The 27811-nt window shown below is 40.7% G+C and overlaps 1 protein-coding gene across 3 annotated transcripts in view; it reads right to left on the reverse strand.

Moving 5' to 3' along the window:
• Positions 1-17722: 17722 nt before the first annotated feature.
• The window catches only part of CDH5 (cadherin 5), a 31253-nt gene continuing 21164 nt past the window's right edge, over positions 17723-27811 (reverse strand). For all 3 annotated transcript variants that reach the window (XM_061348926.1, XM_061348924.1, XM_061348925.1), the window contains 8 exons: positions 27097-27261; positions 26493-26680; positions 24519-24772; positions 23779-23921; positions 23017-23141; positions 21669-21777; positions 21147-21392; positions 17723-20332 (listed from right to left, as the gene is read on the reverse strand). In XM_061348926.1, the coding sequence (XP_061204910.1) occupies positions 19839-20332; positions 21147-21392; positions 21669-21777; positions 23017-23141; positions 23779-23921; positions 24519-24772; positions 26493-26680; positions 27097-27261 (1724 nt within the window). In that variant the 3' untranslated portion in view covers positions 17723-19838. The remainder of the gene's footprint in view (positions 20333-21146; positions 21393-21668; positions 21778-23016; positions 23142-23778; positions 23922-24518; positions 24773-26492; positions 26681-27096; positions 27262-27811) is intronic.

The following is a 27811-nucleotide window of genomic DNA, read 5'->3' on the forward strand; positions in this document are numbered from 1 at the left end:
ATATAGGGGGACAAAAGGCAGTGGAACTGGCTTCTCTCTGAAGAGGGCTTTATGATTAAGTACCAGTGGAGAAAGCAGAAAGGAATGAGGGGCAAAGAAGCCATTGGCTGCCTGAGTTGGTGACTTGTAATTACAAAGGGCACTTGTGTGTTCTTAGTACCTGAAAAGGATAATTGACTTTTATGAAAAGCCCAGTAGAAAAAAATGAAATGGTGCAGACACAAACACACCTGAACTGTGTCTTTGCCACTCTTGGTCTTGTTATTTTACATTACAAACTGGACAGGTGAGATTATGGGTGTTTTTAACCCAAATTTGCTCCAAGCTTACCTGAAAATGACTGACTGTGAAGCAGAGGCCAAACAAAGTATGATTAGGCTTTATTGTTGGGATTTTTTTCTTGGTTTTTTTTTTTTTGTTAGCTTGAAAATTGACTTCTCTTGCAAAAAAAAAAAAAAAAAAAAAAGAGAAAGAATCCAGTATATGCATCATACCTTATTATTCGTAATGGCTTGGTATTTTAGAGACTCCATTATTCAGACTATTGAAAATTCTTATCAATGACTAGCTGTCATTAAAGGTTAAATTATACACTTGAACATGGTGTGCGGATTCTGATCTTACTGTCAAGTAGCTCTGATCTTTTGTTTCTTCGGGTTTTAACTGAAAAACAGGTACCAAAGTAGAACAGGTCAACCAAGTGTGCCTAGATGAGCATGTTAAGTACTGTAAAGCATTCCATTTACCTTGGTAGGCTGCAGAATTGTGATTTGTTAAAAGTTTAATTTCTGGAATATTTGGTTACGTAAATCTCTTTCCTGTGTGGCCTAGCAGTTAGCTTTTCAGATCTGCTACACAACAGTGTAAGCAACACTAGGGAAAAAAAACCCAAAAGCTGTTGTCCCAGATGCCTGTAGTTTTCCTTTCACATCATCCGATATCAGAAACAGGAATGTGATCCAGTGTTGACAGGACTAGGCATGTAAGGCACAGTAATACAGCATTTAGGTCACGCATTTCTGTTCTGTAGTACAATTTGATTCCAGTGCCTTTCCTGATGTCTTCCCAACAGATAAAGCTTTGCTGTGAGGAAAAGTGATGAGGACAAATCCTGTATCATAGAATCAGAGACTTGTTTGGGTTGGAAGGGACCTTAAAGATCATTCAGTTCCAAGCCCCTGCCATGGGCAGGGACACCTTCCACTAGACCAGGTTGCTCCAAGCCCCACAGTCAGGGATGAGGTGGACATAACTTCTTGGGGAAACTTATTCCAGTGCCTCACCACCTTCACAGGAAAGGATTTTTGTGCACGAATGTTTGCATATCCAAGACTGATGAGCATTACCCGTGCCCCTGGATATTCTTCGTGCCGCATTTAGAGCTCTATTAAGTGAGTCCTGGCGGGGGGAAACACAAGACATGGCACAAAATTACAAAATGGAATATATAAACCTTTAGAAACAGTTTTAAGTAATGTTAAGTCTGATGGCTTTGTAACAGTAGCAATGGGAAATTACTGAGGTGCATTGATACACACACACACAAAAGGAGAGTACAGCTAGAGAACATACTGAGAATTCTTGTACAAGATAAACCATTATAGTTGGCATAGTTTTAGGCCCTATGACCTTAGTACAAAATGAATGTGAGAAAAACAGGATAGAAGAACAGGACACAAGGATAAGGAGTATCTGGGAATGGCAGGTGTCTAGGATGGGCTGCAGTTAAACTAACTGATAAGTAGAAGGACAGGAGGATTGTTACGTCTGTGGTGTTAACGAACCAGCTAAGCTGGTATAAGCATCTACTGCGCGTGCTTCAAAGGCTGCCAGAAGTGGTGAAGATTGTTGGAAGAAGTAAACAACCCTCAGAGACCACCACCACAATTCTGTACGCATGCGGGGAACTCTCTGGAAAGTGATGTAATCCATATGTAGCCTCATGAATATGTATGTATACCCAGGGACTATATAAGGGTGGTCTGTGTAGCAATACGGGGACACACGTTAGGAGGAGCTATCCCCCGTGTCTCCCGGCACCTCAATAAAGAATACCTGCTTGTCAGCTTGAAACTTTGTTGGTGAGTTTGTTCCTGGAGATTTCTCCGAATCATAAGAACCTGCAAAAGTCTGTGCTAAAACCTTAAGTTTTAAAAGTTTAGTAGTAGGGAAAATTAGATGAAAATATTATAAAGACAACCTAGGAAGAGTTGTAACCCAGTAGATCTAACATGAAGGCTAATATCCAGCTTTTGGCAGCAGTCAATTTTCGACACCTAAAGAACTGCATCAGCCAGCGTAGCCAGCAGTGACACTATGCCAGCTCAAGCTTCAGGGCTTTCTAATTAACAGTTCTTAGTGGAGTGAGTTCTGTGAATTTGTCCAGACATATTTCTTCTCTTTCATTTCAGTTCTTTTGCTGCCACTAATAATATTTTAGCTGTTGTATATCTGAAATGCCTTTGGTCTTGGGACCATGAGGATGGTTTTCTCTGTAGCACAAGAGCTTGAGGATGTGAGGAACATGGACTGAAATTGTGCCCCTTATTTTTTCTCTCCTAGTTGTTTCCCCAGCCACTGTGTGTTCTGGTAGTGGCTGCAGCTGCACAGCTGAGTACAGGCTCGTGAGTGATGCCTTCAGTCAGCATCCCCAGTCAGCATCATTGTCTTTTCCACTAGTGCATACCCATGTTTAAGAATATGAGCATGCAGGGAGAACGAAACTAAATAAGATCATAATATGAACTGCTGACTTCCAAGCTAATCTAAAACTGCCTCACAGTGTTCCCTACATGTGCCAAAAAATGCTCAAAATCCCATTTTAGTATTTCTGTGAGTAAGTTACCCTTGCTCAGCCCATCATTACAAAAGAAAAGAACTCAACCTGTGCTGCCTTTGGCTTCTCCATACTGTGTGAGACACTGTAAATGAATTTTAAACCCCAACATAATTAATCAGGCTTTGGAATATATCAAGATGGTTGAATCCTGCTTATTCTGGGACACTTGATACCACCCAAGTAACTGTAAGGGTTTTTACAGGATACACCATGAACTACTGCCTTTTACTAAATCAGGTTCAAAAGTTAAGCTTGTGTGTTCATCTATTGTCTGTTGATTATTTCTTTCAATTCATGCTCACTGTGAATAATGTAAAACTCCAGGTTCAACTCCTGTTGGAAAATGTGCTTGTAATACTCTGTGCCAGTAGTTAGGGAAATGGGCAACAGTGATGTCATTTAAACTGATTTCGGTGCCATCTGCTGTATTTTGGCTGCAACTGCCACTGTCGGGTGAAAAAAATTAAGTTCAGCTGGTGCACAATGAAATGTAAATCCTCTTGTATTTGGAAGAAGTTATTTACACAATGGTAGATTTTGGTATTTTCTATGTAAAAGATTAATTGCAAGTCAACCTTCTTAAGAATATCCATGGCCAAAATGAAGATAACACATTTATTTTAGTACTAAAGACCAAAATGAAATAGCCTAAATCTATTCATTGAAAAAAATTATGTATATATTATATATTATCTACGTATAAAATAATGGTTCTGTATGATACCTACTAGCATATTTTGAATAATAGCTGTGGAGGAATTGTAGCAGATTGTACCACCAGAAAGACTGGTTGTGAACTCTCAAGATTTAAGAAGGAGAGAGAACATGTGGGTTTTGAAGCTCCAGATGCATTTGCTGTCCTGACAAGGAGCATACATTTCTTCTCTTGTAAATACAACAAACATAAATAACAGAGTAAGAATAAATACAGAGAATGCAATGTGACTTTATATAGCCAGTTTCTACTTGTGACATTTTAAAATGGAAGAACATGTCCCTAGTGTGCTCTGAAATGTCATGAAATGTCATGTAAATTGACAAAGATATTCCCATGAAAGCTGTCCAGAAAATAGCTGGGATCAACACTCTTACCTGCTGCCTTTTGTTCTTTTACTCTTATTTTGGCAAGATGACAGCTAACACCAGCTTACACATGTGTACGTCTGGCATGGAAAGTAGCAATAAAAAATGTAGCAATGGGGCTTGATTCAAGTCAAAATGAAAAAAAATAGACCTATGAGTGTATAGACTGTTGGTGAGAAGGACGAAAGGTGCGAAGAGAGTTGGTGCATATTATAAGAAGATAGGATGCCCTTGTTTATAGGGTCAGAATCACAGACTGGTTTGTATTGGAGGGGACCCTAAGGCTCATCCAGATCCAAACCCTGTCAATGACAGGGACACCTTCCACTAGAGCAGGTTGCTCCAAGCCCTGTCCAAGCTGGCCTTGAACACTGCCAGGGATGGGGAAGCCACAGTTTCTCTGGGCAACCTGTGCCAGTGCCTCAGCACCCTAATTTTTTCCCAATGTCTAATATATATCTCTAATGTAAAATTTATGTTATATATATGTTAAGATAACATTCCTTGCAGTGACAATTATAGCAGAATCTCCAGAGTTGTTGCTTGCTCACTCTTCTTGTGTACCCACCAGAGAATTAAGCACATGGACTACAATACAGTTGTTGCCCACAGGACGTTGGGGAAACTTGAAATTGTGGAGTTAGTGTGTGTCGTGGTTGAAGCCCAGTCGGCAACCCAGAAAAACCACGTAGTTGTTCTCTCACTTCCCCTCCTTACTCCCCCTGCTCCCAGAGAGATGGGGAGAAGAATGGAGAGAATGTAACTCCTACATTTTGAGATAAGAACAGTCCAGTAACTAAGATGTAACACAAACCACTGCTGCTGCCACCAATAATAATAATGGTAAGGGAAATAACAAGGGAAGAGAATACAACTGCTCACCACCCACTGACCGATACCCAGCCTGACCCAAGCAGTGATCTAGCCCTTCTGGGTAACTGCCCTAGTTTATGTAGTGGGCAAGAAGTGCTGTGGTATGGAATACCTCTCTGGTCAGGTTGGGTCAGGTGTCCTGTCTCTGCTTCCTCCCAGCTTCCCCTTCTCTCTAGCAGAGCATGAGACTCAGAAAGTCCCTGGTCAGAGTAAACTTTACTGAGCAGCAACTAAAAACATTGGTGTTATCAGTGCTGTTCCCAGGCCGAAAGTCAAATCCACAGTCCTGCACCAACTACTAAGAAGGAGAAAAAAATGACTGCTACTGCTGAACCCAAGACAGCGAGACTGTGCTGGAGCATTAAGGCCCATGTTTCCCTGAATACTGCTGGTTCTTTGGGTTTTAGTTTGTTCCAGGTGAAGCAGGAGAGTGCCTCTGACACACAGTGAAATTTGTGTCTATCAGTGATCACTTCTCAGAGTGCAGATACTTCCTGTGTCACTGAAATCTTCAAAAAGTGTTTGCACATCAGTGTGAAGCTACTAGACTGTATTATCAAAACAATAAATTTAATGTATGAAATGATAACAGCACCAGGGAAATGCATTATTTAACATGCTGCCTCATGATGGCGTTTAGTCTGGAGCTAAATACAGCTTCAGTTGTAATTATATATGTGTTTTACCAGTGGGACTCCCATGAAAGCCGTGCTGAGGACAGTGTTATTACACAGATTTTCTATTACTTTCAAAATCATTATGATTCTGACAATGTGAACCAACAACAAAATGAAAATATGTCCCACCTACTTAGGGTTTTTGGTACCTGCTCTTTCTTTTTTTTTTTACCTTTAGTTACCCCATGTGAGGGATTTGATGTAGATCTTATGCTTAATAGAAACCAATATCCAGCTGCATTTAGATTACTGCAGATGTAAGCGTTTGGGGCAGGAGCTCCAAGGTAAAGGAGAGTAAAGAAGAGCACACCTTTTATTGCTGGAAAAGGATCCTCCCATATGAAGATCGGCTGAGAAAGTTGGGGCTGTTCAGCCTGGAGAAGAGAAGGCTGCGTGGAGACCTCATAGCAGCCTTCCAGTGTCTGAAGGGGCTTACAAGGATGCGGGGGAGGGACCCTTCGTTAGGGACTGTAGTGATAGGACAAGGGGTAATGGGTTAAAACTTAAACAGGGGAAGTTTAGATTGGATATAAGGAGGAAATTCTTACCTGTTAGGATGGTGAGGCACTGGAATGGGTTGCCCAAGGAGGTTGTGAATGCTCCATCCCTGGCAGTGTTCAAGTCCAGGTTGGATGAGGCCTGGGGTGATATGGTTTAGCGCGAGGTGTCCCTGCCCATGGCAGGGGGGTTGGAACTTGTTGATCTTAAGGTCCTTTCCAACCCTAACCATACTATGATTCTATGATTCTATGATTAGTATTGCTGTGAAGTGATTTATTTACAGAGTCCATCTACCCTGACGTAGCTCTTTAGGCAGGCTGTGCATGAACTTGGATTTGGGAACTGCATAGTGCTTTCCTAGAAGGTTTTGTAATCTGCATGGATGAAATGGTCATGAAAGATCGGGAAACCCAGGGAAACTGGGGACATCACTGCCATTAGTTTGTTGGCTTGCGTGTGACTTTAAAAGCTTACAAAAGTAGAAGTGTACCTTTATGTTGGCCATTTAGTGTTTCAAGTTTTATTATGGAAAACCAGTTAATTCACACACACACACACAAAGGATATAACAAGACCAGGTTGGATGGAGTCCTGGGTGACATGGTTTAGTGCAAGATGTCCCTGCCCATGGCAGGGGGGTTGGAACTGGATAATCTTAAGGTCCTTTCCAACCCTAACCATTCTATGATTCTATGATTCTAGGAACAAGACAAAAAAAATATAAAATTATCATATGAATAATGTATTTTTACTAAGTTAAGAAAAATTAAAGTGATCTGACCTTATCTATTCCTTAGAGAAATCTAAGCCTACAATCATTACGTATGTTTTAGAATGCTTTATTCAAAACCACACAATTATTTGAGCAAATAATCTACCACTTTTTGACGGATCATTAGGCTGTTACAGAAAAAACATGATGAGTCATAATAAAAATCAGAATCCTCGGAAAGCTAGAGATGGGATTAAACAAAATGTCTTAATATTTAAACGTGGTTTTAGAGGCTGAGAATAAATGGCAGACAATTGTTAATAACTTTTGTACAGCAACTGGCTTAGATCATGTCTTGCCACTGAAGATGAGTCAATCTGAAACTCAAAGCTGATCAACACTGAGTAGATCTGCTCTTTTCAGATCCAATATGTGCTATGATGTTCTTGTCTTTTACAGCAGGTAAGTAGAAGTAGATTCAAGTTAGTCACTGGCATTTATGAATTCAATGTAGACAAAGTGGGCTTAGGCTGCATTGAAAGGACCATGACCAGCAGGTCAAAGGAGGTGATCCTGCCCCTCCACTCTGCTCCTGTGAGACCTCACCTGAAGCGTTGTGTGCAATTCTGGTGTCCTCAGCATAAAAAGGACAAGGAACTGTCGGAACAAGTCCAGAGGAGGCCACGAGGATGATCAGGGGACTGGAGCACCTCCTGTATGAAGACAGGCTGAGAAAGTTGGGGCTGTTCAGCCTGGGGAAGAGAAGGCTGCGTGGAGACGCATAGCAGCCTTCCAGTATCTGAAGGGGGCCTACAAGGACGCCAGAAAGGAGCTCTTCATCAGGGACTGTAACGACAGGAGAAGGGGTGATGGTTTTAAACTTAAACAGGGGAAGTTCAGGTTAGATAAAAGGAATAAGTTCTTTGCTGTGGGACTGGTGAGGCACTGGAATGGGTTGCCCAAAGAAGTGGTAAATGCTTCATCTCTGGCAGTGTTAAAGGCCAGGTTGGACAGAGCCTTGGGTGACATGGTCTTAGTGTGAGATGTCCCTGCACATGGCAGGAGGGTTGGAACTTGATGATCTTAAGGTCCTTTCCAACACAAAACTGTTCCATGATTCTATGATCTTCAGCTGCAAGGCAGATAGGAGTTTATGAATTTAGATAGGGACCTCATGGTGTTATTTTTAAAGATGTGGAGAGGTGTGAGTGAGAAAATAGTTTGGGTGGGTAAAGGTGTGACAAGAAGGTGGATTTGGGATCCTTTTTGGAAAATGTGGGGTTGTAAGGGAGAAGAGATATGTGTGGGAGCATGGATGAAGGGAACAGTTCCGAGTCTGGGAAAGTAGGATGAAGGGAAAACAAACTTGAAGCTGAAGAAATCCAAAGTGTGTTCTAAGAGGAGCTACCTCTTGTTCTTTTTTTCGGCATCCCACCATCTGATGTCAGGGCTTGGAAAACTGCTTCTCTACATGACCCCCATTCTTAGTGTCTTATTCCATTGTCTGGCTATTTTTGTAGAACTATCTAGTGGGCATTGAATTTCTCAGGCTTCCCAGGTGGGTAAGTGCTGCAGCGCTTCATTACCTAGCAGTGAGAAGTTAGTTGGGTGCAGTGGAATCACATGCTCAGCATGCAAATACTCAAAACTTTGGTATCCTCAAATGAATAAGATATATGAAAAAGATGTGCATATTTTAGGTTGAGTGAAGGTCCTCTAAGCTGAATCTGAAAACCATAACTAATTGGAAATGGCAGAAAAAAGGCAATTGTGGTCTCTAGAGATAAGGGCAACTGATAGGTGGAGCAGTAGAAAAAATGCTATTAAAATGAGTACATTGGAAAGTATAAGATCAACTGCTATAATGTGTTCTGTGTTGCAGATCTGATATTGCAGCTTGAACCATTCCCATTACAGCAAAACATTATTGAATGGACCTAAATAGCTTGCCTAGCAGAGCGGCATATAGTAGTATCACTGTAATTAAACTTCCAACAGCATTTCCATGATAAATGTATCTTAAGGGTCCTATAATCCAGCTTTCAAATCTTTGTTTGGTGCTTGCAATATTCCATACTGTGATTTAACATTTGTCCAAAGATTATAATGCGAGATTGTGCTCTCATAGTGGTGGAACCTTGTTCAGATCAGAGGTGCTTAGAGAAATGCATATGTTCCAGGGTCCTATGGACAGTGTTGACTTTTTGCAGACTGTCCTGCCTACAGGGAAATGCATAGCTGAACATGTGAAATCATAGCTTTTGTGTTCAGCAAGAGCCTTATTCCTTTGTGCTTCAGTAGTTGTGCAGTGCTTAGAAGAGGACAGGAAAATCACAGCTAAAGTCACAGCTTGATTCCTGTTTCATCTCCTCTGCTTGGGGAGGAATGTAACCAGTGCCAGTCCCTTCCTCTCCTTGTGCAGTCTTGGAAAGTCTCTCAGGATTAAGAATCTCTAACAGCCACTGCACATGTGTTAGCACATGTGGCTGGGCAGACGTTTGGATCTGCATTGAAAACGCCTTATCTGATAACGGAGCTAGGGAAGATTGCTAGTTCACTGCAGAGAGGACAAGAAAGAGCCTCAGTAAACTTCAATTTCTGCACACTTTAGGTGCTTAACAATGACTCAGGCAGGCATCGTCTTTATGAATGTCCTCTTTTTTTTTTCTGAAAGTAAGGAAGCCTCAGGAAGAGTTCAGCTTCTAAAGGCAGCACTTAACAATACTTTTCTATCCAGTGTGTGAATGCAAGGATGTTTCCCTGGGCCATTGAAGGTTCTTAACATTTTGTGCTGTTTCTGAGAATCAGCAGATATGCACTTCAGTTTTCCTTTAGGAACTCGGTGCTAATATCTCAGTTACCCACTTCAGTCTCTCCCATCTCCTTTGGGATTAGTATAAGCATTTCAGAGTCCTAACAATAAACAAAAAAGTATAATGTTCATTCAGGGTTTTTGCTAGTCATAAATCCAGAGACTTTATTTGAAGTCTGTAGTGGTTCTGGACTAAAATTTACTCATCATTCAGCTTCATAAAAATGAAGTTCTCCCCTTTCCTAGCAGAAAGGAAAAGTTTTGAGACATCGAACTTTCAATACTGCCTGCTGTACGCCAGTCTCTGAGACAACTACCCTGGAACAGTGTTGTGTTACTGTGCATTAAGGGCATGTTGAAGTGATGCTGTGTTGTAGCTTATGCAGCCACAGCTCCTGCTGCTTTAGTGATGACTAGAAGGAAGTCCTGTTTGTAGTGATGCCATTCTAGGCACCTTTGACAAGCATCAAAATAAAATGCGCTGCATAAACTTATGCAGTGTAGCACTTTGATTGTGCATGTTACTCTTCGTTCCCTACTTAAGTTCAGTTTAATCCCATTTCACAGAATCATAAAGAACATGAGAATGTTTCCAAGACTGACCTCTTGAACATTAGCCCAAACAGCTGCTCTCAGGGAAAAGAAGGCTTGTCCAACTGTTCGGCTGCTCTTTGAGGTCTTCAGAACTGTCCTGGGGTAAGCTTTCCATGATCAAAGGAAATATTAACTGTTAACTAGAGGTGAGTGTATTTCATGAGTCTTTTCCTGTGCTGTAAAGGATTTGATCCAGATGGCTTCTGAACCCGATGACTAAAATTGCTACAGGTGGGTAGAAATTAAAAAAGTTAATTTTAGAGCTATGCCTGAGAAACAACTGAGTGTTGATTATTTCTGGTGGTCTAAACCAGGATAATTTGGGCAGCTGCAATAAAAGTCTGATGTAAGTAGTATAAATTGATAAAATAAACATGTTTTAGAGGCTGAACTGAAGTCATGAAAAGGTACTGAAACTTGAGTCCCTTGACTAACTGTGAGTCTTTTTCCATCCCGTGTGGAGCCACAGGAGGTATGTTGGTCATACATTTAGCATCTCTTAAAAATAAAATGTGTGCTTTATTTCTCACCAGTGTTTTCTGCATGCAGGAAATACTCTTTGTGGCTATGCTATGGAATTTAAATGCCTAGCACAAGTGATTTTAACTTGCAGATATGTACATGAGTACCTTGCTCTAACTCTCCCTGATTAACTGAGCTACCCATTGCTTTTGCTCACGGTGACTTATGAAATGCAGGTTCTGCTCTTGCAATGCTACAGGTTCTCTGTTAATAGCAGTGGTAATAATACTATGTACATCATGCAGAGCTGCAAATATATGCAGAGGAGTGTGTTTTAATTAGAAGTCTCTGTAGATTTTTTGCAAAAATCTCTTGTGCCATGAAGTGTGCGTAAAATAATGAAAAGTACTAAAGCTTTCATCCTTGAAATAAGTAAGCATTAGAGAATGTTACTTATTCAGATGCCTTTATGCATATTGACTAACCCTTGCAATGATGTGGGGAAGTGTGTGTATATGGTTGCTGTGGTGCATGAAGGGGGAGACAGTGGCCAGATAACCTTTCAGAAGGGAGTCCCATTTTGAACACAGTGTGTAAAAGCAAATATCTGGGTGTACATGGTGTACCTCAGATGAAAAGAGAGCTCTGTGTCACAGCTAGGATACAAGCCCAGAGTTCTGCTCTTGCAAACAGGCTTTTTTTAATGCATATTGTTTGTAAGTCTCAGATTCCCTCCTGAAATATGTCTCCATAGAACGCAGGCAACTTTGCATGGGTCTGGTGACCATTTGATGTTCTGCCAGCTAACCCTCTCTTGGAGGGCCGAATGGTGCTTCCTGTTCACTCAGAAGTGACGTATTTGACAACAGATTAATTATACACAGCTATGACCACAGAACGCCTCGTCTGCTTGCCGAGCACTTGGACCAACATCTAGAACAATCCAGATGTTGTGACAAAATCCAGGAAACCCAGTTCTGATTAGGGCTGATGCTTCAGCATCCCCTTATAGAAGGAATTAATTGCGGGGATTTTTTTCCTAGAACTGAAGAGAGTCACTTATTTTTTCTAGGTAAACCAGAGCTCTTTTGGTAAAGGAGGACAAGAAGGATGGTTGTATTCTAACAGTTTTAAATGGCTCTTCAGTAAGGGTATAATGCTTTTCACTTACTCAAAGCTATTAGCCTGCCTGGCTTGATGAGAAGTTTTGTCAGATCCATGCAGGTACTGAGAGGCAGATCTGAGTCTGTTCAAGATGTGATTGCTCAGTCAGGTGACAAGTGGTCACTGCCAAATAAACAGAATGAGATAATGATTTTTTTTGTCAGCATGAGACATAGCTCTGCTGCCTGGTACTTCTGACTGCCCTGTGTCTAGCCCTCTGCTAGCTTTCTAGGTGTATTCCTTGACGCCAGTTCTTTTGCGCAGTTGACTTCATTGGTGAATCCCTGCTAGTCTTACCTTCTGCTTCTGCTGTTGGTTGCTGCTGAGTACTAGAAGGAAGTATAACGGGGCATGGCCATCGTGTGTTTCTGACCCTTGTGCAGTCTACACGGGTCCCACAGTTGTAGTTTTGTCGCTCTGGATCCTTACCTGGCTGCAATTGCAGAGCTCACATCATTCTCAAACTGTTAGGAGGGCAGTGCACTGCTTGTGTCTGCTTGCCACCCATTTGTGCAATGGCAAAAATACCCCAGGTTTGGCAAATGGTCATATACCCAAAGACAGAGTAATTAGCAATGACATTTGCAAGTTTCAATATCCATGGCTCTTACCCAAGTGAGTGATACAGAGGAGAGCTTTGTACTCTCCCCAGCTATGCTGCATACTCATATAACCTCTATCCAAACTAATGTTGCAATACTGTTCAAACAGTAATTCCTCAAGCAGGAAGCCACCTACTCTACTGTACTCCCAGGCACTGTACAACTTCACAGCCATTCCTGCTGGTGGTCTGGGAAGGGCACAGAATTCCCCTTGCTGCCCTCTGTGGAGGCCGAGGGTGCCTGTGGATGCTGCAGGACCCTCTGACCTGGGCTGGGGCTCCTGGTTGCCACTTCCGCTTGCCCGTCTGCCAGGACTGCAGCTTCAGGAAGAAACCTTGGCTGTTGTCAGCTGCACATGTTGGTGAAATGGGCCTGGTTCTCTGAAGGAGCAGGCCTGTCAAGGGGGAACCTGTGGTCAGTGTGGGACTTGCTTGTAGTGCCCCAGTTGCTGGCTGTGTCATACTGTGTGTCTGTGGGAGTGAAGAGGAGTGGATGGCAGCAGGATGGGACCCACGTGTGTCAGGGCAGCAGATGTGGGAGCTGAGCAGGCCAAGGTGGCTCAGCTGCAAATCGGGAATGAGGAACCCAAGTCCCTCAGGCTAGTCTCAGCTTAGAGAGACTCTGCTGCAATCTGGCACTTGTGTATAATGTAACTTTGTGGATCAGAGGGAGAAATAACTTCTTTTTTTTTTTTTTTTTTTTTTTTCCCCTGAGAGAAAAAAGTCAGGGAGTTGGGGTTGTTCAGCCTGGAGAAAAGAAGGCTCTGAGAGACCTTACAGCAGCCTTTCAGTTCTTAAAATAAGCTTACAGGAAAGATAAGGAGAGATTCTTTAGCAGGGCCTGTAGCAATAGGACGAGGGGTGATGGTTTTAAGCTAAAAGAGGGGAGGCTCAGGCTGGACATGAGGAAAGAATTCTTTACAATGATCCTGGCACAGTTGCCCAGAGAGGTGGTGGATGAACCATCCCTGGCGACATTCAAGGCCAGGGTGGATGTGGTTCTGGACAACCTGAGCCAGTTGAAGAAGTCCCTGCTCATACAAGGGGGTTGGAACTGGATGAATTTTGAAGGTCCCTTCTGACCCAAACGATTCTGTGATTCTGTGATTAATCTGTAATTGTGTGACAGGTGATTTCTGTGAATATTCTCAACTTTGAGATGGTCACTGTGAAGTTCCTTGTACTCCTTTTTTCACTGGTTTGTTTGTGTGGCTACTTGGGAAAGTTTTGCTGCATGGTTATAACATGAAAATAACGATAATAATGAGTACTGTATAATGCATGCCTTCATACACACTCATTGAAGACAAACCCCAACAGTTTTACAAGAGTCACTAAAAATGAAAATTATTTGGTATTGCTTGGGAAAATCCTGATTTGTAGTTCAAAGTTTGTTTGGCAGGAAAAATATTCAAAAGAAGTAGGGTTGGACGACACCGTTTCCATAAAAAACAGATTTCGGTGTTGCCACCAAAAGTCAGGGTAATTAAATTCCTTAATTCCAATGTAGCATTAAGAAGCAGGCATTATTTATTATGGCACCAGGTGCACAGGGGATAGCTCTGCCTAACTTGCATGCTGATTCTTACAGGTTTCTTGCCTATAAGCATTTATCTCTTATGTGTACATTGCAATTCCCAGAAATCTTATAGATGTTGTAATTTCTTCCCACCACCCTCCAGAGTATGCATGGTGGCCGGGTACCTGGTGGTTGTATCTTTGTTGGCTTTCAGCTGAACTTCTGTTGTTGTCTTCCTTTTACGGTCTTAGGTTGGCTTTTCTTCTGCCTTTGTGAGAAATGGTTCCCAGTTCAGTGAGCTGGAGAGGCACCCTGTGAACAATGGTTCCTAGTTCAGTGGCCTGGGTAGGCAAAGAATGTTCTTTACCTTTTGTCTTGTTCCTTCTTGACATATGTATGGTTTTGTTTAGTTAAAGTTCAACTTGGTGGTTTGCTTTAGCTAACAATCAGTAAAATGAGCCCTCTCCTAAAAGTGTCTTCTGAGAAACTTAGCATTTGACTTCTAGCAAACAGAGAAACATGCCCCAGCTAGCACGATCTGGACTGACGTTTGAGCGAAGGAGACATGTGGAGCTTCCCCCACAGCAATTTCCATGCCCTTCACGCCCTTCAAAACTCCCGCCTGAACAGCATCATTACTTTTTCCTGTATAAATTGACGCTTTGTAGCCTTCCTGGCTTATGGAAATTTCGTGAAGTTGTCCCTAAAACACGCAACCGCTTGAGTTTGCTTTCTGGAGGTGCTGCTTTCACCGGACACGAATAACGTGCTCGTGGGAGCTGACACAACAGCCAGGGGAAGCGGGAGCGCTGGGCTCGGGTGCCCCCCGGCGGCCGCTACTACCGCAGCGCCTCTGCCTCAGCGGAGTGTATGAGATGACACCCTGCCGACAGCAGGAACCCACGATAAATTCACTTGTGATTCCCGCTGTTGTACTAGCGCGTGACATGCTATTGCATTGCAATAAAATCTGGAGCTTCAGCTTTTTGTCATTTTTTTAAGCTCTTCAGGTTTAATTTTCTAAATGGGGAGAGGGAAGCACAGACATTTGCTCAGAAAAGACATTTTAAAATGATGGAATTTGGACTTCATATTTTAGTATGTTTTCTCTGTACTGCCCCAGTTGTGTAAAAGTCGTTTATAGCAGCCAGACGTTTTCCCAAGAAATATCAGCGGTGTAGGAGGTTTTCTGCAGGTCAGAGCAACAGGCAGCTACAAAATGCCTCTTTCTGAACCTTTCCAGTTGAGAATGTGCTGGATTGTAAAGGGCACTGCAGGTCAGGCCTTGTGCTCCAGTGAGGCTGCCAGAAGAGCTCCTTGGACCATTTGCAGTCCAGCTATTATTTACCCTCTGAAAAACCTTATTTTGGCTTATTTTTGAGATGCGTTTGTCTGGTGAACTCCGTAGTGCTTTGTTCTGCTTGTTTTGGTTAACTTCATTCAGAGTACCGGTTTTCAACTACAGGTCCCTTTTTAATGAGGAATGAAAGAACTTCAGAGATTTATGGTTATTGTAGCACTGATGAAGGGGTTAACTAGAATGAATTTAAGAGAGTCTTGTGGGAAAGCAGGTGGGACAGCCCTGCACTGGGGGTAAGTGGAAGGAAATGCTGGTTTCCCCTTTGCTTTCAGGTCAGGCAGGAACAAAGTCAGGAAGCTGAGAGGTCAGCAAGATCTGTGGAGTTTTATTGCTCATAAAAGAGTTTTGCTGGTGTTGTTTTCCTTTTTCTGATGCAGACTAAAAGGGTATCTTTGCTGTTTTGTTTTCTGTCATGCTTTTCCTAGGCTAAATCATCCACTTTGATCTGATCAGTCCCTTACTCAGTTCCTTGGTGAGACTTGATGACTTGTGTTACAGTAAAAATGTGATAGCTTCTTAAATGAAGGAGATATAACCTTGGTGATTTCTTTCATTCCAGGAAGCATGTGAATGTAAAACCACAAGAGTTTTATTTCTTCTCCCTCAAACTTGAAACATTTATTAAAAAGATAGGAAAATAAGTCAGAAAAGATGGTGATTATTCTTTTTTTTCTGTCCTAGTTCCACCTGAAATATAATGGAAATAAGTATCACTATTATAGACAAATAGGATAGTGTATCTGCCAACTACTTTAAGCAATTTAAACTATTTTAAACTAATTTACTACCACCATGAGCATTTTCCCTGCTTGTGACATACACATGGGAGTGAAAACATGTAAAATAAATGTATAGGTAGATGCATATTCTGAACTACATGCTCTGAACTCTAAAAACCAGTGTGGCTTTACATTACGTGCTCCCTTCTGTTAACCCTGGCTGTGCTTGAGCAGGTCTAGTGGCTGGGCTGGCTGGTCCCTTCTGGTGCTATTCAAAGCCCTTGTAGCTGAAAGGAGAAAAGGGAAGGACCCAGTAACTGAAGAACAAGAACTCAGAACAGGTTATATTTTTTTCCTTTTGTATCTAGTCCTTCTGTTTTCACTGGATTTGCTGTTATGTTCTTCAGATAGTGTATCAGTACTACTGGACTGCAGTCAGATAATTCTTTCTTTCTCTGAACAGTGGAAACTGGTTCTGATGATGGGACCTTTGCTCACCTGACCTGTCTGGGGCATACAGCAGTGGGCCTGGCAGTAATATTCAAACAGCTTTTCATTGCTGCTTTCATACGTATAAAGCATTCTGCTCACAGTCATTATTTCATAAACATTTCTAACAGGGTGGGAGGAAAAAACCTTTATTAAATGATGTGAACTTCTGCCTCTGAATGTAATAAAATAATAATTTATATGTTTTTAGGGATAAGAGATTAAAATGCGTATTAATTAAATGAATAATGAAAACCTTTATGAGACTCTCTGCTACAAGTTTTGAGGAGCTGTTTAATCAAATTCTTTCTATGGAAAAATGCATTTCATTATAGCATAATTAGCACATCTATTGTGTTTTTAATACAACTTGTGCCAAAGTGTGTTTGATCTGGAGTTTGCTTATGGCAATTAGCAGTGAAGGTATTGAACTTTTTTCTTTATTCCAGGCTTTGTAAATTATACAGGCCATATCTGGGGCAAATGGATGTGATTTTTTCAAAGTGCTAGAGTAGTCTTGGGAATATACTGGCATAATGATTATTGGCGGCAGAAAGAAATAGTAAGAAACTGTGCTAGCTAAAGCTGCAAATTTAAGGGTCATTTTTTCCTGCCACAGGTATGTACTGTTGTTTCATGTCCTGTGTAAATCCTGGACTGTGAGAAAGCTGGAGCTTTTTGTGTACTACAGAGTAATCCTGCTTGTGTATGTCTGTAGGAGCAGAAGAGAGAAGATTATAGCAGGCCAGGGGCTGCAGTGCCCTTTTTTCCCCATTGAAGTAGATGCACCACTCAGGCGGTGGGCATAAGTGTAGTTTCCCTGCAGGTGAGTGCATGTACTGACCCAAGGTGTTAGTACATCTGTTCTGCAGCATGTTCTTTACCATTTGAGGAGTACTTTTCCAGTCAGAAAAAAGGATGGGATCTCACTAAACACGGTGGTTCTAAATCAGCCTGATGCCTGGCATGCCAAACATCTGCTTAGAAACTGAATGCATTGTTCAGCAGTGGCAGATACAAGTCCTCCAAAGTCAGAGGGTTGAACCTCACCAGCTGCACTGTTGAGCTGTTCTCTTCCTCACCTTGGGAGCTTTATTGACAGCTTTCCAAAGAGTGGAGAAAACTACTTCTACAACAAGTCCTTTGCCGACTCTGTGTCTAGTCTGAATTCACTTAGAGTGTAGATACCAGTGAGTTCACTGTAGTACAAAGCCTGGTATAATATTTGGTTTGAAACTCATTAATGGAGACAAAATTCAAACTTGAGACTGACTTTATATAGTAAAAAAAAAATAAAAAAAATACAGTACAGGCGTATAAAAAGAAACTATCCAGTGCAAACATCTTTATACAAAGGAAATCGGTACGTTGTTTTAAAATAAGCTTTATAAAACAGGCTTAAAAATAGCAATTACAGGTAATACTATCTGGATGATGCATGCGAAAGTACTTAATGCAGTAAATAATTTCATAACTAACTTTATCTGTTGATAGCCAATACCTTAGTTACTGATGAAAACCTTAATCTGTGTAAGTATTATTAGTTAGCATTCTTTATAATAAACTACCATGTGGAACCTCAGTAGCATACACTATTGGCTGAATTAAGCAAAACAGAAGAGAATGAGCACATTAAAAATAAAACCAAGGCTGCAACCCCCAAATATACTTATTTTATAAAGGATGTGATCCGAAGCTGATACGACTGATGGACAGAATTTTAGTTAGTTTTCCTTTAATTCATATTTGGAAATATGAGTAATTGCATTATTGATGATAGTAGGCATTAGTGTCCAGTTGAGTACTGTATTGGACAGCTTTTTAGAGTAGTGAGGACTGATGTGGAGCCATATTATCATGCTCTGTGATTTCCTGCCAAAAAAGCATCTTGGGGAAAGGGAGTGGAAATTAAAGATGACAAATATAAGTGAAAAGCAAAATCATGAGGTTCCACTATACTGGTTTAGGGAAAAAAAAATAATAAAATATTAGTGTTATTTGGTTAGCTACCAAATTTAAATAATCAAACCAACTAAACTAATACATGTAGCTCCAGCACACATTCTTCAAAATTGAGAGTCTGTGTGGTAGGGCTCTGCTGTTGTTGAAGGCAACAGGAATCTGCATTGCTGGAAGCCCTAGATGCAGGCCATTGTCCTAAGAGACCCGCTTTGTACAAACTGTGTTTGGCTGGGTAACTTCCTGCATGGGAAGTTTCACTCTGTTCGTTTGTGGCTCTTCATCAGGCGAGAAGCTAAACACACACTTACCAGGGACATAGTAGCTGCACCTCCAAAACCTTACATGTGGTTGCGGTTCTTTCATGCAGACAAATGTGTGTGTGTGTTTAGCATTCTGATTTGGAAGTCTACAATATATTCCTAGGTGGAAAATCCCCATTTTACAGTACCTGCTTAGAAAAAACCCCAAACAGTTTCACAGTAATGAGGCCCTTCATTTGTTTGTCCCTGAAAAAATACAATTGCTTTAATAATGTTGAATAAAGGCCTATTCAACCTGTTCAGAGATCTAGAGAGACCTATGTTTTCATCTAGAGAGATTTACAGTATTGGATTCTGAACATTCCCCTGATCTCCACATTTCCTGCCCTGCAGGATATGTTTCATTGAGTAACACTGAGATCCTATTTACAGAAAGAAAAAAACAATTTTGCTGCTAGCTAAAGCAAATTGTAGCATGCCAGAAAGGTTCCTGAAATCATCATCAGGCTGTTTAAAAATGAAACCAGATGAAACCAGATTGTGCATCTAAAAACCCTGTCTAATTTAGTAACTCGTATATAGTAGAAGACTGTAAAAACAAGAATAATTAAAATATTGAAAAGAAGGAAAATCATGCCTCTTTTTGAAAGTGATGGAATAATTTCTAATATTAAGTGATGGGTCATATGTTCCTCCTCTCCTCTGCTGGGTAAGCATAAGCATGGAACATCAAGAAAGATGTTACATGAGGGCCAGGCAAACCAGCTGACTGGAGGTGTAGGAGGGTATTCAAAACATTCCTTCCCAATGCAAATGGACCTCTCTGTCACAATGCATGGTAACCTTGAATGCTTGTTGATGAAAACAGTACAGGAGGAGAGGAATGAAGGAGAAACTGGGGATAAAACCACTTTTTAAGGGGTGGTCTATCTGGATAAGGAGAGAAGCTGTTTCCTAGAAGACTCGAGCAGATCCTCAAGCAGCAATTTTTTGGGAAAGAACTACATGTTAGCAAGGATGGCAGTGCTGGGGGAAGTTAATATACATGATCTGCATGTTTCTTTTTAACCCTACAGCTGTCAGTTTTCATTTTTTCATGTCTTTTGAAATTCTAGTACAGCTTGGATGAACAGCTGTGAGTTCTTTGGCCATTGGCAGTCTCTTGATATCTGTGTGTAGTGGGAGGGAGAAAATTCATGGCTAATTTGAGCTTAATACACAAAATCTTCATTTGGTTCTGATCCATAGAGCTCAGCTAACATTTTAAACCTGGGTCCCCAGTCATTTAGAAAGTCGTAATCAATATCTGAGTCTGAGGAGCTGGATTGCAAAGAACTGAGAGATTCTGCAATGGACTCAGCACCTTCGTAGCCATAAATGTGGAGTGTGTCGTATGGCAGCAAATCCCTGTCATTGTCGGCTTCATCCTTCTTAACCTCAATCATCATTTCCATTTCTCCAGCACCAGAAGTTACATTTCCAGGAGGCTTTTGGACTTGTGCGTATGGAGAGGGAACTGCTTCTGGCTTTACACCATTCTTACGGACAGAGTTAAGTACAGACACATCATAGCTGGTGGTATCCATTTCACCACCGCCTTCTTCATCATAAGTGACGAGCTGCTCATGAATCTCTGCCACATTCCTCCCAAGACCACTCAAATCCTTCTTGTGTCTCTTTCTCAGAAGAATTAGCAATGTGATTACTGCAAAGAAAACTTAGATGAGCACGTGTAAATAGAGAAGTAAGGAAGTAAACCAAATTGCATTTAAGATATGTAATAAAGTCTGAAGTGTTGTTTTTTTTTTCCAGTGTGATATTTTTTAACATATAATTATTAAAAAAAATAGCTTAAAATACTATTTATTTGTAGGCCTTCTATCATGTCAAAGCAATTCAGTCTGTACAGGAATTGTACAAGTGACACTTGAGCTGCAATCACAAGTACAGTTGCATAGCGTCACGAGTTCATTCAATCTGCTACTGCCTCGAACTGGTAATCTTTCAGTGCCAGGTGTCAAATGCTACTTATGTGGTAATTGCAGAGGAGGCCTCTTCTCAGGTAAGAATGTTGCTCCTTCTCTGACAGGTTCCAAATAGGTACTGGTCAGCTGTTTTATTACAGATTAATGTATGTATATATATATCTGTGCTCACTGTACTGTTTAAAGGGTTTCCACACTAGCTTAGCCTTTGGAAACAGGAATTCTGTTATTGCCCCAGCACAAATTTCCTGTTTTATAGCTGCATTTGAGCCTGGTGACAGTAAGCCAAGCATACTATGCATATGTGCAATAACCTTTACAGTGACTCAGCCTTTCCAATAGAATGAGCAGCTTTGAAACTGAAACTATGCTAACAGTCCAAATAGCAAAAGCAAGTGGGATGAATCAAATAATTACAGTATTTCCACCTTCATGACCATTTTATAGCCAGGAAGGTTTTGTAGGTCTCAGTTAAGAAAGAACAAAACAATCCCCACTTAGAGTCAGAGAAAACTACAAAAGCCAGATACTTACCAATGATTGTGAAGATACAGATAAAAATTGCCACCAGTGCTTGTATACTAACTCCAACTTGTTTAGCTCTTTCCTCACAAAACGTGAAGTTCCCTTTTTCATTACACTTGCAGACACTGATGATGAGTGTATTTGTGCTGCTCATCTCAGGATCACCGTTGTCTGAGATGATGATAGGCAGGTAGTGGATTTTGGCAAGCTCACGATTGAACTGTCCGTATTTGACAGTGATATTAGCTGTGTTATCTGGAAGAAGTAAGGACATTTAATTAAGTGATAAACTCCACCAGATTTTCCTTATAGATTATAAGTCAGTTGGTATATCTTCCCCTTAGACAGAGACAGCCTTTAGGGAACCCATTAAAACCTGGGTGACAACAAGCAACAGGATTTTTTTTCCAGTAAATAGTCTTTAAATTTAGCTCAGCTAGACCAGTCATAGGTCATTGCTAGAGCTTTTCTGCCTGTGTCCTAGTGTCTCACTTTGACTAGCTGAGAAAAAACTTTGCAGGGATACACTACCGTAGTTCTCAACCAAGGAGAAGTTGCTATCTTCTGTGGCCAGGGAGTATTTGAAGAACCCTCTAGGTGGTATTTCATCCTTGTCAGTAGCTGAAATCCTGATGACTACCTACGAAGATGGAAGAGGTAATAATTTTCAGTATACATTGCCTCCAGTGATTTAAGTTAGGGCTGGGCTGTGTATCCTGTATAACCTTTAGTAAAAGGTGGGACAAAGGTATCTTGTGATGCTTCCCTTCAGATCTTTTCAAAGCAAGTAATTTCCTTGTAGGTCTTCAAAAAGAGCAGTCTCACCCCTTCTTTCACAGGTGGGAAACAAAGCGTAAAAAAGTCTTATGCTCTAAGACATACGGTGTGTTGGAGGAACCCAACATGGCTGTCTTCTAGTGTTAAGGTATGACTCCTTCACAGAATGTCACTCCTCAGTGTCATTTGTTTTTTAAAAACTCTGGGGTAGATTAGTTGTATAAAATATAAAGCGTATGATTATGTTCCAAAGTGATTTTAAAAAAGAGAAATTAAAGGCGAAATAATACCTCATGTGTTCTAACAGACTCCATCAGAAAGTCCAGCCTGTGACAGAGTCTGTTAATTAAACAAACCTCACATAGAATAGAATTGTAGTTAGGATTGGAAAGGACCCTAAGATCATCCAGTTCTAAACCCCCACCATGGGCAGGGACACCTCACACTAAACCATGTCACCCAAGGCTCTGTCCAGCCTGGCCTTGAACGCTGCCAGGGATGGAGCATTCACAACTTCTTTGGGCAACCCATTCCAGTGCCTCACCACCCTTACAGTAAAGAACTTCCTCCTTATATCTATCCTAAACTTCCCCTGTGTAAGTTTGAACACAAAATGTATGAGCTAAATATTTGTGTCTGAGGCCAAACATCTGAACCCACAAATACTAATGTTTGTTCCTGCATGTACTAGCACTTTGATGAATACTACAAATACAATCTATTCAGCTATATTCCTTTTTGTATTTTGAAATGGTTTCATTCTCTGACTCATGTATGAGCGTTTGTATGATAAAACCGAATTGCTAATTTTTGCTTTGCAAGGCTTGCCTGTGCTTCATGGTTCAGTTGCTGATGCACATACATACTTAAGTGCCTGGATGGAGTGGAATTGTGCAGCCCGTGTGTATAAGCAGATAAAAGTCAATATTCCAACAGTGTAAAACCCTGAAGAGAGATTTCTGACCACTGATTTTGGAAATCAGTGAAATGATCAACTGCTTGGGTATGAAAACTGAGACTTTTATTCATAAAAGACATATTTTACTTGAGCTTGCAAATAGCTAATTGAGGTTTAAGGGAAAAACTCTCTGTCCTCTCTCACCTTTCCTGGTGCAGCATTTTCACACACTCTGGGTTCCTCAGGAGAAACAAGTTCTGGAGCATTATCATTTTCATCAGTAACTATCACATGAACTTGGGCATGTGACTCTCTGTCAGAAAGACGGCCTGAAATGACAACAACAGTAGTACAGGTCTCTGAGATGTCTGGAATCTCAGTGCTGTCTAGGTCTCCCTCCTCCTTTCCACTGTGTCCACCTCTATGCCTCATGCATGACAAATACGGATTGTTTCTAGCTCCGTCATTCACTTACACTTTTTGTTTGACAGTTTAAGATGTTTTCCTAAAAAATCTCCTGTTAGACTAAGTCATCAAACATGTGTGAGGAAGAAAATGACAATTTCTTATGACTTCCTGTTTCTTCACACTGTGTGGCTATGAGATCTAGCATTGTTCTCTGACACTAAGGCAACAGGCACAGAGCAGGCTGTGTCTACATTATTAAATACCTTTCACCCTACAGGAAAGGCTGGCCTTCCCTAAATGCAATGCAATCCTGGCCCAGGCCTGCCCTTCTTCCTGAACCTGAGGAATACAGGGATGCCTGTGCAGAGATGCTGCTGGGCATTTGTAGGTACTCATCTGATTTGGCAGATTATTTTACGAACCCTGAAAGTATCCCTTTCGTTTGTATGTTAGTGGAAACAGGCTGTCAGGTTGTAGCTATACTTTTTTGATAAGACGCAGTCCTGCGGTAAAGCTGTACACTGATTTCTGTCCAACAGGGAAGCGAATACCACCTACCATCTTCAAGGATTTCTTGAGCTGCAACAGTGATGTTGTATGAGGAACTGAATTCTCTGTCCAGGGGCTTGGGAAGTTGAATAATTCCAGTATCAGATACCCTAATATAGTCTCCATTAGGACTAGCTCTTCGTCGGATAAATCTGGTTTTTGTGTAAAAAGAGATAATGTGATAGAGATAAAGAGATAATGAGATAGTGTGATAATACTGTGTTTCTCCCAAGTTCTTCATCATGAAAGGTCAGAGAGTTCATGTGTGACAAATTATGTTAATATTTTGACCAGGTGGTCTGAGAATACTTCCCTAGAATTACACAAGCTGTGAGAGTGAAACATCTGTTGAAAAGTTTCCTGATTATTGTCTTTTGCTGTTTCAGAAGTCTATTTTCTTTTCGAAGCACGTGCTTGGGAGAGTTACAAGACAAAATGCAACAATAAACTATAACCATGTAAAGATATCCATGACTATGCATTTTACCTTTTTTTTTTTTTTTTTTTTTTTTTTTGGTGTAGATGTTTTGTCAGTAGGCTTGTGTGGTAATTACATAGGCGAATATAGTTTATGTTTGTATTTATTGGTTACCATGTATATCCATGGGTGCAGTGCTGGAAAAATCAAATTGGCACGCAGGTTATGAAAAATACGGCCAAAATCTCAGTCCTGTGTCAAATTCTTAGAATCATTAATTAATCATGAATTAATTCTCCACTTTAAAATAGAATTGGTAAAGCCATGTTACCTGATTTTCCGTTTAGCTGCGTCAGGGTCGTGTGCCCACACTGAACCAAGTGTTCTTACTTCTGCATCGTTTTCCCTCACTTTAAATTCATATGGTAGTTTAGTGAAGACAGGAGGTTCATCAACGTCAGTGACTTCAATAGTGACTGTTGAAATGCTCCTAGAGCCACCAGCTTTAAAATAGCGAAGATCAACTGTGGGATCAGTTGCTTCAATGTCAAACCTGTATTCTGCTACTTTTTCAAAGTCCAGGGGCTAGAAAAAAGACCAACACAGATATTTTGCCTTTGGAAATGTCAAAATAAACTTTGCATTAGCAAGTTCAAGCTGTGTGTCCTGATTCATGTTTAGAAATATTACCAAGTTGCATCTTAGCTAGTCTCTTGGGAATGCTGAAGCGTTCCCAGATTGAACTTCTTTTTTTTAGAGCAGTTTGAGCAGCTTCTCATTTTGAAGAGATTCATCCAGTATTCTAAGTTCAACAAGGATTTAATGGTTTAAATAATTTTCTTTTTATAATTCTATAGCTAACAAAACTTTAGCTTTTTCTTCTCAAAGACTGGGGACCACACTTCTCTTCTTGGCTGCCATTCAATGCAGACTTCATAGTTGCTGTGACTGATAGCTGGGACATTTAAAGATAAATGACATCCGCTTCCCTGGTTTTCCCGTTGACTGAGATTAGGAAGGGGATCGCACAATGGAAGGAAGGCCAGGAGCTAGGGCAGTGAGAAATGCCCAAGCCATCACTGATTTCGAAGTTTGGGTCCCTTGCACTATTGCCTGAGATTACAAAAGCATAATGAAATGCACAGGAATTAATTGTGGTGACTTGTTTTTCTGTTCAAGTAGACACTGCCAATGGAAGTCTGCTCCAACTATTTAAACAGTTGAAATCTTATCTCACATGGCTGTATATTTAAAATGTGCATGTTACAAAACAGTGGGGTCAACTTTGCCCACTGCATGTTGAAAGGTGAGCCAATTCCAACCAACCCAGTGTGTCTATGTGTGGGGTCTCCTATCCCTCCTTTTTTGGGCAGATGTTCCCAGCAATGCATTCCTCAGGCCTTGAGCAGACCAGGAAAAGGGCTGCATCTGGGGAAGGAGAGCTGTTTACAGCCAGTGTGACCATAGCTGAAGAAATTTCACTGCTAGTCTTGGAATACTTGGTACTTTTCTGCTTAAAGTTATCTCCTCTTAATGACATTTCTACATTTCTAGTCTTAACAGTCAGGGACATTTGGAAGTGAAAACCACATCTGAGGATTACACCCTCCTCTCCCTTTTTTTCCGTTTTTTTTTTTTTTTTTTTTTTTTTACTCTAAGTCACTGAAATCAATGAACTGTTGCTTGGCAATGCTCTGCATAATGCAGGAATGTCCATCCCTTGGTACAAATCAAGCAGGTCTGAGAACTACAAAACAAGGAAAAAACCATAGTAAAGGCTGGGCCCTCTTAAAAAGTTATAAGGAATTAGTGGGGAATCTCTGAAAACACCATGAGGAAAGTAAGGGACCTGTGGCTTAGGCTGGAGCAAGTGCCAAACTTGCGCATTTAGCAAGTGCTAAATGCATTTAGAAGTGGTCAGGTTGACTTGTTCACATTTTCTACTTTGGCTTCACTTGGGCTGCAGAAGTGAAAGATTCTTTGACTTGGTCAGTTGGTTCAACTCTTAAAGTCACTGACTTGGACATGAAGAGTCAGTTAGATAGATCAGAATATCTGAAGTCTGGGAGGAGCCCGAAGTGCATAAGCTGATTTTCTGACATAGTCCCCATTGCACTCTGCAGTAAATCTAGTTTTACCAGTGACTGGCAGAGGAAACCACCACCAGGTCTCCTTCTCCACAGAATAAATAAATTTCATGCTGACTTCCACACATTTCCATTTTTTCCTCCTAATAGTCCCAAACCGAATCAAATTCTTGTTACATGGAAAACCAAAATAATAATCCTTGTTATAGGAGAAGTACCTTCTTTGGCCTAATGATTCCTTCGTTTGTGAATGGATTTGCTACAATTTCAAAGGTGTCCCTGTAGTCTCCTCTGACAAAACTGTATTTTGTATTTCTGTGTTGCGGTTCATCGATATCTTCTACTTTGACTCTGCCAACTTCTCCTCCTATTGAAATGTTCTCAGGAGCTTTGAAGTGAAATGATGCTGTTAAAAGAGCACAACAAAAAAGACATAAAGTGTGTACATAGAAGTTAGAACTTAGTTAAAAATAGTTCTTAGTTTATAAATGTACATAGAAATGTTTCCTTGGGGAATCAGCTTTGTGCATCTCTGGAGACAGCACTGATATATTTTTTTTAAGAAAGTATAATTAATTCTCAAAGTTGTCAAAACTGTCACCTTGTGCATGGTGATAAAGTTAATACTAATTTTTATTTCCCCCTCTAGGTGTGCGTCACCCAGGAAATGTATAGGTAGGGCTGAAATACAGACCTTCTGAACATGTAAGATTCTTTTGTCCACTCTTAAGAAAAGTGGAATTTTGATGAATTAAACATAAATTTATTATAGTTGTGTCAACCCTTAGTTTCCAGATGATGCTGCACTTGGGTTATACTTACGGTGTTTGAATACGGGGAAGTTGTCATTAATGTCAGTTAAAGTGATAATGACTGTGGCTGTGCTGGAATCCCCAGAAGATCCTGGACCATCTTTTGCTTTAACAATAATTTCGTATGTTGATTGATTCTCTCTGTCTAAGTCAGCCCTTGTTGTAGAAATAACACCTTTGAAAAAATAACATTGAATATGGTTAGATTTTGCAGCATGTCCAACGTCTTAATACTGACAGCAAATTTTTGCCTTACGCCACGTGTTCAGCTCTAAGTAGCATTTTTACAGTAGCAATTTTCCAAGGCTAGAAATGTTAAAAGTCTTCCCACACGATGGAATATTTGGGGAATTTTGTACAATACCTTCCTTTAAACTGATCTTTGCTGCTTAGAAACAGCCTAACGATGTCTAAACTTGGTCACTACAGCATTTAGAGAGATCATCTGAGAAGCACTTTGTCCAAGTTACTTGCTTCACAGGACTAGTATGGTTACAAGTGATAATAGCAACTTTTAAAAACTGGATGAAATTCACAAGAAAGTTGAAGAAGGCAAAGGATTGAGTCACTGATCACTGAATTCTGCCTCAGAATTTGTGCATACTTTTTTACTGTTTGGTCAAAAAAATGGTATCTATGCTAAACTGTGAAAACAGGAACTTCAATTAGCTCCTAGTCAGTCTCTTCATCAGTTAGAAAAACACGACATTTTATCTTCTCCTTTA

This window comes from Neopsephotus bourkii, unplaced genomic scaffold, assembly GCF_033783945.1.
Source record: "Neopsephotus bourkii isolate Nb327-2 ecotype Australia unplaced genomic scaffold, CSIRO-AGI_Nbou_v1 NB_374, whole genome shotgun sequence".
In the NCBI taxonomy this organism is placed as follows: domain Eukaryota; kingdom Metazoa; phylum Chordata; class Aves; order Psittaciformes; family Psittacidae; genus Neopsephotus; species Neopsephotus bourkii.